Source organism: Alosa alosa, chromosome 1, assembly GCF_017589495.1.
Source record: "Alosa alosa isolate M-15738 ecotype Scorff River chromosome 1, AALO_Geno_1.1, whole genome shotgun sequence".
Classification (NCBI taxonomy): Eukaryota; Metazoa; Chordata; class Actinopteri; order Clupeiformes; family Clupeidae; genus Alosa; species Alosa alosa.
Window position 1 is genome coordinate 40,255,696 of NC_063189.1, and position 17,066 is coordinate 40,272,761.

Genomic DNA, 17,066 nt, shown 5'->3' on the forward strand with positions numbered 1-17,066 from the left:
GAGCGCCTCGCTCTTAGATCTTCAAAAATTCAGAGAAAATTCAATGATGTCGTTACCTAAGCAACCAAACTCCTCCCCGGGTTGCTTTACCTATCTCATGTCTTGTCCAGACGTTCAGCGATAGAGCATGCTGTATTATTGATGAGGGTAGCAGTAGGGACATCCACTTGTGGCTTGAGACGAGTTTAAGTTAGTAGTAAAATAAAATGCCTGGCTGCTTGGTCATTTTGTTAGGCTACATGAAATACGCGGATGGAGCAGGTGTCACGAAGTTGTTCTGGATATGAAACTCCATTAAACTACTTCAAAGTAAGTTGACTGGCTGCATGCATTACCTACCTTATCGATACTTAACTTAGCCCTGGATTGCTTGCGGTTTCATTAGTAGTAGGCTAAATTGTAATTGATGTATAGGCTTAAGTCCACGATATCCTTTTTGTCAAGTTATAATGACTAATGGGTGCATTTTGGTGATATATTCTAAGTTTGTCTCTCTGTAGCACTCACTGACTGACTGTGTAGCTCTTTTTTTATGTCATACCAGGACACATGCATGACAGGCTACAGGAGACAGTACTATAGCCTAATTAAGGAGTAGCCTAGCTCTTGCACATGATTGCTTTGGAGAGGCTACAAGTTACCAGTTACCAACACATTAAATACTATTCTGAGAGAACAATGCATATCCCTCAATAATTGTTACTACCCCCCCATTCTGCTTACCTTTCTCTGTTGCTAAGACATGAATAGACCAACACCTACAGAACCGAATTGCAAACACAAAGAGGCAGGTTCAGTCACAGCCTCCAGAAATGCCTTAGGACGAAGCATGGAGGGAGCACCAGAAAACCTAGATGATGAGGCAGAGGCTGACGAGGAGAGGCCTTCCTCAATCTTGTGGGAAAGGTGCATTCAGCAGAGTATATTTGTGGACATAAGTGAAGATGACAGCCTGCATTTCAGTGATCTGCAACCTGGCTCTTTCAACATCTGCCTCAATCAAGACTCAGAAGTGTCAGAGTCCAGCATTAAAATCAGTGGTAAGACCCTAGTATATGAGTATTGGATCAGTGTTGTATGATCTTCTGATTTCCAGTACACTAAGAAAGAAAGTTGATGGATATCACTGGATATACTGGACCTGATAAGCAAAAAGTCCTTTATAATGGTGAAACAATTTTCTCTCAGGTTGCAAGATATTTGTTTTATTTCTAATCTTTCACCCCTAAATGACAAAGATGTACATTGTGCTGACATGCACAGGCATCCATGGTTATGCTTTGCACATCATACCAAACTACTAACATCTACATTTTTACTGTCTTTTCATCTCACTTTATTGTATTTTGATCAAACAAATTCAATAAAGAAAACTGACCTTTTCCTTCTTCTCTCTGTCTCTGGGGTGCAGTCTCTAGGGTTTTTCTTGTTCGGTCCTTACACCTAAACACCTAAACACCTGACAGATCAAACCTCTCTCTTATCTTTCTTTATTTTTTTTATTTTTTTTTAAAGAAAACACAGAACTGGACAGTTCAGATGAGGAGGATAAGGAATTTGCTGAAACTAGTGTCACCACCTCCAGTGGTGGATCTGGGACAGGCAGCAGTAGCATTAAAGACAGCGCAACACATCTGTCCCGAACAGCAGGGAAAACTCCAATGAGCTCTAAGAGAAAGCAGATGTGGGGGTATGATGACGATCCTGTGAACACCAGCGACGAAGACCAAGAGGATCTTCCATATGATGGTGACCTGATAAAACAAGGTTATCTTAATGATGCTCAAAGAAAGACTTCTGACAAAGAGGAGCAAATAATGAACAACTGTGAAAATATAAGTGAAAAAACTGCCACGGATTTAAATATTATGGACAGTCAGTTGCCTAATTCTGGAGTTGATGGTCCTCTTGTAAACAGTGCTGGTGGAAAAGAGTGGTGTACTGATCAAAGAGAGCCGGAGGAGGCTGTTCCTACATCAAACAAACCTCAACATGTAAGAGGCACTTTGATCTCAGACCTCTTGCTACGCCACTTCACACAAGAGCATTTGCTGAACGCCACCATGTTCATAGATGCGGAGACTCTTCCAGATGTTTCCTTGATGGAGAGCTTGGATGACACAGTGGTGAGCATGGTCTCTCAGCTCGTCCCACGCCAAGAGGAGGCTGTGTCTGGTCTCAGTAATGGAAACAGAGATGATGGCCAAGAAGAAGATGAAGTGATTAGTGGAGATGGCATCTTAGAAACGTTAGAGCAAGGGGATGTTAGCGGTCAACTGGGCCCTGGGTCAGAGAGAAGCTCAGGGTCTGAGAGCAAGCGTAATTCCCCAGAGTTGAGACATAGATCCAGCAGTCCCCAGCCAGCTAATGCTGAGGACTCCATCCAGAGATGCCCTCTAGTCAGGACCAGGTCCTTCAGTGAGCTGAAGTACGGACAGGGGCAGGTACACTATCCTCTACCAGACTTTTCCAAGGTGGCACCCAAGGTCAAGATCCCCAAAGCCAGCAGTGCCGTGAGGTCTGTGTGCCCCTCTCCAGGCATCCTGAGGGCCCAGTCCTCTCCAGGAATGCTGGCCAAGTCCTCAGCCTCCAATATGGCCACCATGAACGTGATCAGCAGGGTACTGGAGGATGCCATACCGCCTCCTGAAAAGCTGTTTTTCTTCAGAGAGCAGGAGATGTGTCAGGGGTCCGTTCACCACTTGCAGGTAAGTAGTCAGAATTAATATGTTCACATTTCCTCCTTAAGTAGCTGATGAGACTTAATGCAAATCTACACCCTCCTTACCTCATTATTTATTTGTTATGACCTGTATTATATATACATGAATGGGTAGGCATGTGTGCACTGTAAAGAGCTCCCCTTATCTGATGAAACTGGAAGGGAAAAGCATCACAGAGCAGTTTTTCTCAGAACATTTTTGATAGATATTTAATTGGGAAATGAGTTTCGAACATGCTATATTATATAATGTAAGCAGTAGCATTAAATAAATCACTTGATATTGTAGGCCTGTGTCTAGTCAGAAGTGTTGCATATTCTTCTTTAATTCTAGGCGGAATATGACATGCTGGTCACCAAAAATGCAGAAGCGGAAAACTTAATTGATCAAATGAGGCTGGGTGCCAATGTAAGCTTTTTTAATCATCTTACAGTAACAAACCATGGATTAAATTTAACACTAAAATGACCTCAGTGGTTCATTCTTATATTGTCAGCAATAGTAAAGATATTTGTATATGTGACTGTTAATCATGTACTTCCATAAATAGATCCAAGCACGCTGTGAACCTTCTCTTCAGACAAGCTGCTCTGATAAAGAAGAAGACATCAAAGGGGTTGGGATAGATTTGTGTAAATTTGAAGATACTGAGAGGTCCACTGAGCCTCATCAAAAAGGCATGACACCTTTCCTCTTTCCTTCCTTTCCCTTCTGTATGAAATTCTGTACTGTATCCCAGACAACAAATGACAGAGAATTGGAAACCGTGTTGAGGAAGGCTGACGTGTCAAATGACATTAGGTCCATGTTACATTCATGGCTGCAGCCTTCATAACAGAAACTTGAGAAGAGACTTTAGTACACTCAAGCAGAGTCTGGTTGAGCCTAAAGTTGGCTCATGTTTTTTATGACTCGTGTATTTTATGGTGTGCCACACCAAGGAGGATGTGTTTGGGGTACATAAGGAACATATCATGACATCACCTTCACCACAGCTAGAAGCACTGTAGAACTCTCAAACACTTGGCTCAATCTTTTCAAAATCACAATATGGAAACATTTAACAACTGTGGTCAACACTGGGTCTGGTAAAGACACAAAGTCAGCGTATTTGATCTCTGTTGGCTTATATTATGCTTTTTTTTCTTCTAGGGTCTGATAAGGATTTTGCCAAAGTCCCTGAGCCAAGCACAGCCCCTCCCCCCAAAACAAAGGAACAGAGTGAAGGGGAAAAGATGACTAGTGAACTAATGGCTATTATTAGTCAGTTTGGGGTTAAGGTAAAATAGTGGATTGAAAGCATTGAGTTAAATTGAAATCAGCAAGAATTTCATAATATAGTACTTTCTTTAATATATTTTTTGGCTTTTCACAGGTGGCAGAGTTCAAAAATGGAGTCAGTACGATGTCAATAAGTATAGAGGAACAACAAATGGTGATTTCATCTTTACCGCTACATTGAATTGATTGTGCTGTAATGTCAACACTTTACTCCAAACTGATAATGTTTCATTGATCGTAGTACTCTAACCCACAGATCTTTAGTAGTTTGCATTGTTAAATAAATTGGATTATTGGCTTGTTTCAGGTCTTTAAAAGTATTACGGATGCTCAGGATCAGCTGGAGAGGAATTACATGGCTAAGAAGGAAGAACACAGGGCTCTGGAGATGCGTAGCTATATGGGCATTGCCAGAAACACTGGCGAGTTTGACCCAGACAAGTAAGGGTTACTGGCCACTAACTGGCAACTAAAAACATGTAAATTAAAGCAAAACCCCTTCTTCATCTTATTAATGATATATCTCTGACTAACCTACAAAAGCCCTTGTTCCAGTCAGCAAGGGATAACACAGTGTTTTAAGTGTGCAGTGGTCTCAATGGCAGCACATCATGAGAATTATCCTGGTGTCTGTGGAGCTCAGTGGGCTGTCTTGTGTGCATGGCTCTGTTGAAAGGCAGGTGGAGGGGGAGATATTCAGGATAGGCATGCTCCTGGAGGACGTTAAAGAGCAGATAGACACTAACGTCTGTCAGAGCTTCTCCCCTCCGCCCTCGACCTCCACCCCTGCACCGCCCTCCCCCCAGCCACCGCTGCATGAGGTAACCCCACACACCTGCCTGCTGCACGGCTCCTCACTTCCTCTCTCTTGACCCCTTGAACTCCCCCGTCTGAACATCCTAACCCTCCTTAACATCACTAACATCAACATCACTCACACGTCAGGTTTCACATTAGCTCATTTGGCCACTTTTTTTGCCTGACAAACATGCATGGCTGAAGGCTGGAAAGATGAATAGAGCTGCTTGTTTGTGGGTTGCTGTGAGCCTCTTGTCCTAATGGTATCATGTTCCAGGAGATGGAGCCCTGCTTTTCCACAAGTGTTGACGAGTGTGTGCAGGAGAATGGGGCTGGTGGAGATGGACAAGCATCAGCAGGCTCAGCGCTGAACATCACAGGAGACAGCAGCATCAGTCTACAGTATGCAGTTATTTCAACACTTAAGCATACATAAAGGTGCTGTTAATATCAGTTACTGTGGTCAGGGCACACAGGGTATGTTGATAGACATTTAGCGTTCAGTGTTTCACCATAGTTAACACAGCTTTCAAGTTCATCTATTCACTTTGCAGATGCTTTTATCGGAAATAACTTGCAGTACACAAATACATTTTATCAATATGTTAGATTCTTGGGAATAGAACCCCTGACCTTTTTAACAGTTGGCTCCACCAGTTTAGTGTCCAGGAAGCACGAGGAGACAGGGGGAAACAATGCAAAACAAGCCGGTGAATAGAGTTTAGTAAACATGGGAAAGTAAAATTCTTTGTTATGAATAGAGTTTCCAGTGCATGCAAGTGAGCTATCAGATGCCTTGTCTAATATTAGTAAAGATGTCTGCCGCCATTGAAAGCTGAGAGCGTGCCCTGTTAGCAGGCACACGACGGTCCTTCCCGTGGGGCGATAGGGTTACTGGGCTAGAGTCGGTGTAGGTTTCACTTGTGACGAGAACGGCCCGTGCTCTTGCTGTGTCTCTCTCTTCCTACCTGGCTGTGCTTTACTCAGGTACTCAGACACATCCCTGGAGAGGCTGGTGTATACACTGCCCACTGATGAAGAGGAAGAGAGCCTGCCCGCTCCAACGGAGGATGAGGACCATGGCACACTTCTGGCATCTTCCGTGTGCTCTGTGACTGAGGACAGGCTGTGGGACTCGGTGGGGTAAGGAACTGAATGGCTTTCGCTGCACTGTGCTTAGCCGATAGAGTAACCTCAGAGCCTTTGCATGTGTTTGCATAATTGTGTAGTGATATTGTAACATGCCCCAGGAAGATAACAGAAGCAGTTTGTGATTAGAAACGTTTCACTTTGCATCCAAAAAAGTGCAGAGAACTTACAGAGACCAGTCTGCTCCCTCTGAACTCAGTAATCAAACATGTTGGAGCAAACTGCATGATCAAGTGCATGTGCACATCTAAGCACGCCTCTGCACTGCAAATACATGAGTAACTCTGTTCTACTATCTTTATGCAGGTATATTTCTGTGCTTGCAAATGTATAATTCACACTGCTAAGCATGTTATTAACTAATGTTTTGGAACACTTGAGTGTTATTGATGATGAGTATGTAGCAATAGCAGCATCTGGTGTTCTTTTTTCTATCTTTCATCCCTGTCCCATCTTCTACCACAGCCCTGGTTTGAAGCAGTCACTTAAATCAGTGTGTGAGTTGAGCAAGAGGCCACTAGGTGGAGCTCTCTCCGTCTCAAATGGAAACACACAAGACCCCCTGGACCAGGCTCTGAGCTCTGTACAGGTAATGTACACCTCAGTGTGTGAAGCCATGGGTGGGTAAACAGCAGGATAGTTTAACTCAGTTACATAAGATCACATGTAATGATGGTTGTGATGCCTCATGCAGAACAACACAGGTATAAAGACACACAATACACTTTCATGTCATTACACCATGTTTACACATTATGTTAATTTCAACTGAGTAACCTATGTTATGTGAATAGACTGGCGGGGTGACACAGATATTGTTTGAACATTTCAGAAGACTGTGAGTCCAGAGATTGACAGTGGGTTTGGAAGCACTGACCTGAGCAGACCAACCTCAGAACAGTCTCAACCACAGGCACACACGCAGAGGTACACACACACACACACACACACACACACACACACACACACACACGTATATAGTGACGCAAACTCATATAGTGAAGACACTCAAGATCATACAGTATAGTGGTAAAACAGCCTTGCAAAAATGTTTAGGAATGCACTCTCATATTCAGGCCAACTGCCACTGGTACACTAGCACACATTCTTGCAGATAAAGAGACACACTTGGCCCATTATCACACACAGACATGCCCTCACAGAGAGGAGGTCCACGTGCCCAACTCTTATCCTGGGTCATGCAAGCACAATGAGCCCTCTGTTGACCTGGATCTCTTCCTGCCAACACAGGCCATTTCTGTTATTAGTGGTAATGGTGGAAATGACCAGATTGATGGACAGCTGAATGCCAGGAGACAAATCATGACAAATTAGTATCTATGTGGTGAGCTTAGAGTAGCGCTAACACTGCCATCTTCACTTAAACTCACAGAGAGTGCAACACACGCAAATGAGATCTCACATCAGAGGGGTATTCCATGTACATGGTTTAGTGACAAACATGGGTAAGTGTAAATGGTAATCCTCCTACAACAAGAGCCCTATGGCATTGTTTTGTAAGGAGAATGAAGCCATACAGCTCTGCTATTAGGAGGTTTACCCCTTACTCTGAGTTAATTTACCCAGGTTTGTCACTAAACCACGAACTTGGAATATGCCCCATGAATGTTCATAGACACTTACTCTTACTTTTGCAGGCCAAGTACACTGCAGAAACATGGTGTATATTATTGTGATCTCTTCTGTTATTATATATAACTTTTTGAAACATTTGTTAACACCAGAATCCACTCTCTTTTACCATGTTGGACACCACACTCACAAGCATTTAGCAAAATAAGTTAATTTCTGAATGAATAGCAACCTGTCAATAAAGTGATAAGTGTACAAGTGAGTGAGCGAATGAATAAATGAATGAATGTATACAAGAAAGAACAAATGTACAAATGAATGAATGCCTTCAGTAGATAAGTGAAAGTGCTGTGTCGTCCTGCAGGCTGCAGCTCCTCTTAGACCACTGCAGTCCCCTCAGCATGAGTGGCTCCGACAGCGAAGTGTCCGCCTCCCTCCTACAAACTACCATCAATACGGCAACCATCCACCGCCCTAAGCCGCTTCGCATCACTGGAACCGACCAATGGCTTACGAGATGCCAACAGGACAGGCCAATCTCATGTCAGGATGGTGGGTTGAACCCTCTCAAAGGTATGAAGTGGATTGGACGATGGGTATGAGTTTAAGAAGTAAGATGAGTTTAATGTACATATGTGCTGTTTGCATACAAAAGAATTGTATAGTAGTTGTTCAGTAATAGTTTTCTGATTTGTTACCAGTAATTCAGCTTTTGACATTGTTTTTCTAAGCTTACTGGAAAGACATCCTTCTTTTCTGAATATCTATTTTCATGTTAGCTGTGAGATGTTGAGCTGTTCAGTTCAATGTTGTGACATAAGTACGCTGAATGTTTTTGTGTGATGTTAAAGTGTTATGTGGCCCTCCAGAAGGTGCCACTCTTGCCTCTGAACAGCTCACTCAGTTGACCAGGGAAGGCCGTGTGTCCAGTTTCTCACGTGTACCTGCCAGTGTTGGCACGGGCACCCTACCACCCAGCGAAACCCAGCCCCACGTTTGCTCCTGCCACAAGTGAGTCTGCCAGCCATATCATGTGATATCACTCCCTACCTCAACCAGCTTTCAATTACAGCTGAAATAAAGTGTAATTTACATTTGAACTGTGATACAGTTTTGGTTTAGTTTATACTTTATTTCTTTATTATTTTTGCTTAATAGGTTTGTCACTTCCCAAGACATTTTGCATTTTATTAATTAAGCAGCTACTTAGTTAAATAAGTAAATCTAATTTAATAGTTGATAGCTGATTTAAATACGTAATGCTTATACATGCTTAAGGAGTTCTACGGAAGTATATCAGTCCCCTGTGGTAGGTAGCTAACATGATGGCAGTGGTTTCCCCTCTGTGTGTCCCTCAGCGAGGCCATCCTGACCCTGCAGTCTGAGGTGGCCAACCTGAAGAGAGAGCTGGAGGAGCGCCTCTCCCACCTGCCCCACTTCTCCAAGCAGGTGGCCCAGCTGGCACAGGCCCGACCCCGGCAGGAGAGGAGGCCCAAGGCCCAGCCCAGGGGTCATCACCGGCCCAGCTCCAGCAGGTACACTACAGGCACACCGCTACAGACAGTACAGCTCCAGCAAGTACACTACAGGCACACCGCTACAGACAGTACAGCTCCAGCAAGTACACTACAGGCACACCGCTACAGACAGTACAGTTCCAGCAAGTATGCAGTACAAGCATACAGCTTCATTCAGTAAACAACTCAAACAGGTATACGCTACAACAAGCATACAGCTTCATTCAGTACACAACCCAAAACAGATGTACTCTACACAACAAGCATTTCAGCTTCATTCAGTACACATTTCAAACAGGTATACGCTACAACAAACATACAGCCTCATTAATTCAGTGCACAACTCAAAACAGATGTACTCTACTACAAGCATATCAGCTTCATTTAGTACACAACTCAAACAGATGTACTCTACTACAACAAGCATACAGCTTCAGAGAGTCCCACAAAGACTTGTGGAGAGACACATGAATAATTGCTTCCATGCACATTAGGATGATACCTGTTTTTTTGTTTTTTTTTTAAAGCAGGTGCACAAAGTCCAACTCAGGCTCCCTCAAGGTGGATGACTGGATTTCTTCAGATATGGACCAAAGCAAGAGCAAAGGTTTTAACCAACAGCAGATTTTTTTTTTTCTAATGTATATATTTTTCATTAAATCATTGATAGTTGAACTATTTATCATTAAACCATTGGTAGATTAGAAAAAAATAAACATGAAATGAATATGACTGCGTAAAGCAGTTCATTGTAAGTGGTGCTCCCAGAAGTTTCAGTGGGAAACCGCAGTAATTCTATTGGAGAATCTGATGCCCTGAGTTGAATGGCCATTGGTCAGTTAAGTATTAGTGAACTCTCACTCGATGAAACATAACACAAAAAGGACAACATGAGGAAGTAGCCCATTACAAAGGAATGCTAAAAATGACCTCCTTGTGTAACCTAATTGAATAGGTTGTGCACTAACCACAGTAGACAAGCAGAAGGCATGTCTAAAGCAGTGTGCAGTGAGTATTGTAACAGTATCCCTGCGCGTGTGTGTGTGTGTGTGTGTGTGCTGGTTGTTGGGCACCAGGTACAGACAGTGGGGGCTCAGACCTCAGTGGGAATCTGCAGAAGTCACTCAACAGCAGCACGTCAGGCTTCCTGGGCCCACAGAGGAAATCCCAGATCAGCGCGTCCACTAGTACGACTGCGGCTTTGTACTGGGTCATATTATTTGACAGAGGGCCCTGTGTGGTGCCCATTTAGTGGCATTTTTTGACTGACTTACTTGAATAAGTTTCTCTAAAACAGCAGAACTTCATTGTAATTCTTTATTGTATTCTTATTGCTAATTGTAAATTATTGGTTGGATATAGAATAACATCACAGGAGAATTTTGTTTTCATATCATTTTTAAACTCATTCAACTGTCTTTGAACTGTTCATCATTATCCTTTTAAACAAGTCATTGCACCATTAAGAAATTAATTATATAGATGTCATAGATTTATGTAAGAGGTGACCCCTCTGTCCTCTTCTCTGTCAGGGGATAGACAGTGGTCCCCAGAACTCCCCCTCTTTGACTCCACCAGAGACACCAGTCAGAGACAGGCCTACCGCACCAGCTACCTGCCACCAGGTAAGAAGAGTGTTGGCTGGCTTAACAATTATGCAATAATAACTTGATAAGGCATAGCATAGTTTCTAACTTTTTTAAACACATTTTGTTCTTGTCTTCAGCCAAAGGGATGGAGGATGTGTATGGAAAGGACAGGGAGATGACATGCTCTGTGCAGCCACTGCAGAGGCCACTGCGACAGGTCAACTATGCCTCCTCCTGCAGTCTTCCAGCTGGGTACTACAGATTTCTATACTTCGCTCCCTTTACCTTAGCCTGTACTTAGACTAGAATTGGACTGGGTTTGGTAGTACCATAGACTGTATTGGTAGCACTGGAATACATCATGGTGGAAACAACAAAGGTGCTCACCTTGTAAAGACCGGGACAACATTACATTAGATCATGTAGAGAAAGAGAATGTTCACCGGAGCACACAAAGATGTATTTATTTAATAGATTAGTTAGATAGATTTCTTCAGGAATATTTTTTCAGAACTTTCTTACTGATCCTGAGATATGACCCAGATTGCAAACGTGTTTATTGTAGTGCCCCCAAGAGTGGGGTAATTAAACCTTTCCTTGTTATGGCAGAAAAATAACCCTAGACCCCCATTGATCCTTAGAAAAACAATAGGGATCTAACAGCCTTTTTTTCTGATTGGACCCCTAATAATGAATGATAAACAGTATAAAGGTTAATCAGTGTGATATCCCTCACATTATTTCAGTTTCAAAGTGCTGGAAGGCCAGTCCCACTCCGTTCCAGTCCAGAGGAGGTGCTCTACCCAGTCGGACTCGGCCCTCCTGCCAGGCTGCGTCTTCCTCCGGCGGACCCCGGCCTCGCCTCTCTGCTCTCCCCGGCCCCAGAGCTCCAAAGGCAAGCACAGGAACAGCAAGGCAAGTGATGCCTCTAAGCCTGGTTGACACAACTTGCCTTTTTTACTGTCTGGTATGCCATAGTGAGGTTGGATCTGTTCTCAAAGACTAAACATTAGGGGTGTGAATCTCTCATGTAAAAGACGATACGATTCACATCTAGATACATAGGCACGATTCGATACAAGAAAAGATACATGTTCATAAAAAACGATTCAGTACGATTCGATGCGATTCGATGCAGTTTGATGCAGTTGAAGAATGGAAAGCATTCTGAAAGATTTTTTATCATTTGCTTAAGGTGCACATTCATTTTATATTATCAATTATCATGGTCATGTCAATTAGGCAAAAAAATGTGTGAATATGATTATCTAAACTGAGGTTTGTATCATATACTGTATTGAAATGAAAAAAGAATAGTCTACATTTCAGTCAAACACAGCAGCCAAATACAACATAAAAATACATTTTTATAGACTTTATAGATTTTATAGAGTTATATCTGATTGTTTTCAAGGAGCTGTAGCCTATTGTTGAGGTAAGACAATACCGAAATAAAATAAAACAGTGCTTAAGACTATCTTGGCCTTTTCTCAGATAGCCTACAAGAACAAAATAGGCCTAGCCTACATATCAATGAACTGGGCCTATTTTGTTCCAAGTCTGAGTGAATATGAACAAAATAATAATAATTTGTGCATCGTTTTAGCAGTAATAATTTGTGCATCGTTTTAGCAGCAAGGGCCAAATTATTCTTTAACATTAAAGGAATTATCCGGAGTAAAATGCACTTTAGATCAATTTAGGGATGATTGTGAGTACATACGTTGAGTTGACATCCAAATCATGTCATTCGGATGTGTTTTGAGAAAGTTCGATTTTACCGTTTTTAGTCAAAACTCGTTAGCGTGGAAGTAAGAAGGGCATATTATTTTGCCGCTACAAAATGCTATTTTTATACCTCCTCTACAGTTCCAAACAACATTACACTTACGTGGTAGTGAGTAGAGGGTCCCTAAAGCCAAACCGAAGTATCCCGGAGGTCTTTATGTGGTCAGATAGAGAGTCCAGAATGAATTTCATCAAGCCAGTACCTTTCGGAAATGTTGCCATCTTTGCTGCCATCTTTCCGGGGAAAGTCCGGGAATTCACAATTTCGTCAGCAAAAATTGCCATAGTCCAGTATTTCTTTGAAATTGAAAAAGTTTATGGACTGACTATGTTTTTTTTTTTTTTTTTTGTTTTGTTTTTAAACATAGTCCATTGTATTTCTTTTGAAATTGGCAATCGATTACAGACTTGTAAAGATGGCAGTGGAAGATGGCAACATTTCCGAAAGGTACTGGCTTGATAAAATTCATTCTGGACTCTCTATCCCACCACATAAAGACCTCGATACTTTGGTTTGGCTTTTAGGGACCCTCTACTCACTACCACGTAAGTGTAATGTTGTTTGAACTGTAGAAGAGGTATAAAAATAGCGCTTTGTAACGGCGAAATAATATGCCCTTCCCTTCCACGCTAACGAAGTTTTGACTAAAAACGGTAAAATCGAACTTTCTCAAAACACATCCGAATGACATGATTTTGATGTCAACTCAACATATGTACTCCCAATCATCTGTAAATTGATCTAAAGTGCATTTTATTCCGGATAATTCCTTTAAGGAAATCCTTTCATCAAACGTAAGGCTACTCTACAGACTATCGTTGCCGTTTAGGAATGCTATAGTAAGTGTTTAATTTCGTGCTGAATTTTGAAAAACAAAAGAATAAAAACTGTACCGAGTGCGAGCTGTCACGTGCTTAAGTTGCAGTAGATGTATGGGTAATGACGTCCTTTGACTACTTTGGGCAATGAGTGTAGCCCAAAACGAACTTCATTACCCACAAATCCGTGCCACGTGTAGTTTCAAAACAGGAAGTGGGATGAACGCGCTGCTTGCAACGTAAATGAGAGAAAAGGTTGTGAACCGATTCGTAACAAGTAAATCGATATAACCACCGGTTCATTTCAGTTTTATTCCGATACGGGGCTTAACATATCGATGTAGCCGTATCTTACACGTTAAAAACGGATACCGATACGTATCGGTTAATCTTTACACCCCTACTAAACATCCACTGGATTGTCTAGTTTGAATGATGAGGTAGTGAGATCTGGCCATTAGATGTGGCCCTTAATCACTAGAGTTTGTCCTATGTGTAAATCAAATTTGAAGAGTCAAGACCACAATTTGCTGTCTTTGTCTTGTTGTCTGTAATATAATATATATACAATATAGAATGTCTATGATGTTGCGTTGAGACAGAAGTCTCTAGATCATGAGTATGGCACCTGCGTGGGAAATTGTGTGTGTGTGTGATGTTCCCCCTGCTCTTCCCCAGGATGAGGACATCAGTCGGACCCTGGACAAGGCCATAGAGGCCGCCCGCAGCATGAAACACACCACCGAGCGCATGGCCAAGAGTCTCTCGGCAGACCTGGCCAAGGCGGAGCTCCAGCGCAAGCTCCGAGGGCTCTACCCTCTGGAGAACATACCCGACACGAAGCCCTGACCAGGCTGGACACTGGGCCACTCTCATGAGCTATGGTTTAGCCACAATACTGTGATGGGACTGTTATTTATATTGAAAATTTAGAACTTTTAAATGAGACCATGCTATTTAATGTAACTGTTACATGTTTGTATTAATATTTGTTGAGTGTGTATTTAAAACAGTCCACTGGAATGTATGTTACCTTTGTGAAATGTTTTCATTTGGCAGATTTTATCATGAGCATGTTATTCCTCCACTGCCAGAATCCACTGCAAAATGATGGTACAGCTGTGTGCGGTAGGTAGGCACAAGCTAGTCTTTAATCCTTTTTGCGCTCATCTATTCTATTCCTATAGGACCCTAAGCTCTTTCATTCAACTCCAGTTGGCAGCTATTGACCAAACATAGTCACCACAGCCGGTGATCTCATTTACAGTAGATTCTCACTTCCATGTCTTAAAATAACATAGTGTGGTCCAACCATTGTAACCACTGTAATCAAAATACACATATAATAGAATGGGATATGACTGAATCATTTCACCCCTCCCCCCGCTGTAGTTGTGTTGCCATTGCCCTCTCCCCCGTAGCTAACTCAAACACCTGAGACCTCACCTTTGCATCCAAAGCAACAACAAAAAAACAGTGATTGAGTTTTTATTGCCCTTTTTTGTCCGTGGTGTTACGGCCCCTGTGGTATATTCCTCTGTGTGTTTTCCTTTTTATGGGAGATTGTGTTTCTCGTGTTGTCTTCTTCTGGTGTTAACAGAAGCATCACTGTTCCGTCTGATTGTCTGGGTAGTAGTTGATATTCCCTGACTCTGACTTTTAACTATGTAATGCATTTCAGAAAAAGGAAAAACGACAGATTTGTTTTGTTGTTGTTGTGGTCCTGAGGAGTCGAAAGTTGTTGCTCTCTAAAATGTGATTCTTTTTTTGCCTTAGATACTGTTCTTATTATATAAAACTTTGTGAAGGATAGACATGTCAAATGAGTAACTGTAAATCCACAGTTTTTGTTGCATAACCACATCCATACTATCCATACATTTTAAGCAACAAGACAATATACTGTATACAATGACTGTATGTCACTCTCATGACGTAAAAAGAGTTTTAAAAAAAAAAAAAAAAAATGTGTTAAAGCATTTGGAAGCCACACAGACTTAAACATGATCTTTTTACATTCTTTGGTCATCCACAAATACCTAATGCCTTATTTTTTAGAGAGATTTCTACACGGTGCTATTTACAAACTATAACACTAAATAATCAATATATTAAACATTTATTAAAATATCAACATATTACTGCAACAAAGGCAGAAAACAACTGAACTTTGAATGTTTCCACTAACAGATGGACAATGGCTTTCCTGTAAACACTGAAGTCAATAAAAGACTCAAAAATAAAGCTTGATCTGTAACACATCAGAGGTTTTAAATATGTAGCCAATGTCTCTTCAGATGAAGCACGTGTTACATAACAAATAAAGACAGTCTGATGTGCACACATTCACAAAGGCTCTTACGGCCTTGCCATTTTAATCTTAGCCTCCAGATGATAATGGTACAAATTAATTGGATATGTTTGGGCTGGGTCTCACGTCTTCACCAGGGCCTGTTCACTGCAGGGCTGTTTTGAAACAGAAGGTGTAACCTGATGTGGGCTGCTCCAGGGTTGACCTGTACAGGTGACAACAGGATAAAGAAGAGGAAACCAGCAGGGGGAAAAAACACCTTTGCTGTTCCTGATTAGAAACCAGCCTAGTACACAGAGGCCTGTTCTGGCCACTGCCAGGGTGGTAACTGAACTGGACTACTGTGCATGTGGTCTGACTTTAGCCAGGCTGGGAATACAATAGAAAAGACCCAAACGTTAAAGGAAGAAACAGAAATGTCTCTTATTGGTAGCTTACATAATTGGTTTATATGACACAAAAGCTTGACGTTGATTATTTCAATAAATATATATTTTACCATTCCTGTATTTCATTTTAATTAGGGCTCAAAGACTTCTTGTGTGACTAGTGCAAGTACATGATACAATTAAATTGTTGCTGAAGGAACCCAAACCACAATGGATACTGTTAGAATAATAACCTGGCAACATAAAACTAATGAAAGTTATTAGCCTGTGACAACATTGATACAGTATGTAAATATGTTTAATGAACTTCAGCCTATTAGGTCACTGAGCTACAATGTGGTAACCATATTGTAAGAATAATACTGTATTAACAAACCTTATGTTGAATTTACACATGCTTCAGATTATTAATGACTATACCTGTATAGGCCTATGCTATAGACAAAAGAAGTATTACAGTATTTTACACATCTGGGCAGATATATAACCTTATATGGCCTATACCACCTCACCATCGGTCACAGCCCCCTGTTACACAACATTTCAGGTGTTGGCTCTTGGCTGTATGTGTGGCCTAAGCCATGTATACGCCAAGAAGGAGACAAACTAACATGGGATCTCTCTGACCCATATCTGAGCTGTGTCTGTCAGACATCAGGGGCCTTATATCTTCTCTGGCCGTCACTCATCATCTGGCACCACTCCTCTCTCCACACCTACAAGAGTCATTCACTGGGTGTAGGTCATCTAGAAATTCCATCTGATATGGATATGGAGTCAAGGTACAGTCAACCCCAAGCCCTTATTGACCTTAGTGATCTATGTTCAAACTGATATCAAAATATGTACTTATCAAGATAAGTTTCATAATGCAATGTAAACATTTGTTGACTAGAATCTGCAATATTTGCCCACTTACATTGTAGGCTATTGCTAAATATTAAATTAATATTTCAATGATGTAACTAATGAGGCAAACCTGCATCTGATCAAAGTTGTGGCTTATCTTTGCTTACATGTGTTCACTTTGGGCCTAATGAACAGACAATAATCACATACAGCTGAATCCTATTGCTACAGATCATGGATATAAGCCCGATATCCCCCCT

At 41.7% G+C, this 17,066-nt stretch overlaps 1 protein-coding gene across 2 annotated transcripts; it reads left to right on the plus strand.

The window, feature by feature from the left end:
• The first annotated feature begins 70 nt into the window (after positions 1-70).
• LOC125297186 lies at positions 71-16,007 on the plus strand. 2 transcript variants are annotated; one of them, XM_048247379.1, is made up of 22 exons: positions 71-309; positions 741-1,040; positions 1,516-2,708; positions 3,057-3,131; positions 3,274-3,400; positions 3,876-4,003; positions 4,099-4,158; positions 4,312-4,445; positions 4,681-4,825; positions 5,080-5,204; positions 5,790-5,945; positions 6,417-6,540; positions 6,784-6,878; positions 7,909-8,117; positions 8,414-8,555; positions 8,903-9,079; positions 9,592-9,668; positions 10,138-10,248; positions 10,594-10,686; positions 10,788-10,902; positions 11,397-11,565; positions 13,936-16,007. In XM_048247379.1, exons 2-22 carry the CDS (start codon positions 743-745, stop codon positions 14,104-14,106), a joined length of 3,924 nt encoding a protein of 1,307 aa, XP_048103336.1. In that variant the 5' UTR covers positions 71-309; positions 741-742; the 3' UTR covers positions 14,107-16,007. The 2 variants fall into 2 exon arrangements, with proteins under 2 accessions (XP_048103336.1, XP_048103328.1); XM_048247371.1 differs by having other exon boundaries at positions 72-309; positions 545-1,040; positions 9,589-9,668.
• Positions 16,008-17,066: the final 1,059 nt, after the last annotated feature.

Coding starts and splice junctions, on each gene's coding strand:
- LOC125297186 (XM_048247371.1), top strand. CDS start 743: ATGAATAGACCAACACCTACAGAACCGAATTGCAAACACAAAGAGGCA. Junction 2,709..3,056: donor GGTCCGTTCACCACTTGCAG/GTAAGTAGTCAG, acceptor CTTTAATTCTAG/GCGGAATATGACATGCTGGT. Junction 10,903..11,396: donor TCCTGCAGTCTTCCAGCTGG/GTACTACAGATT, acceptor ACATTATTTCAG/TTTCAAAGTGCTGGAAGGCC.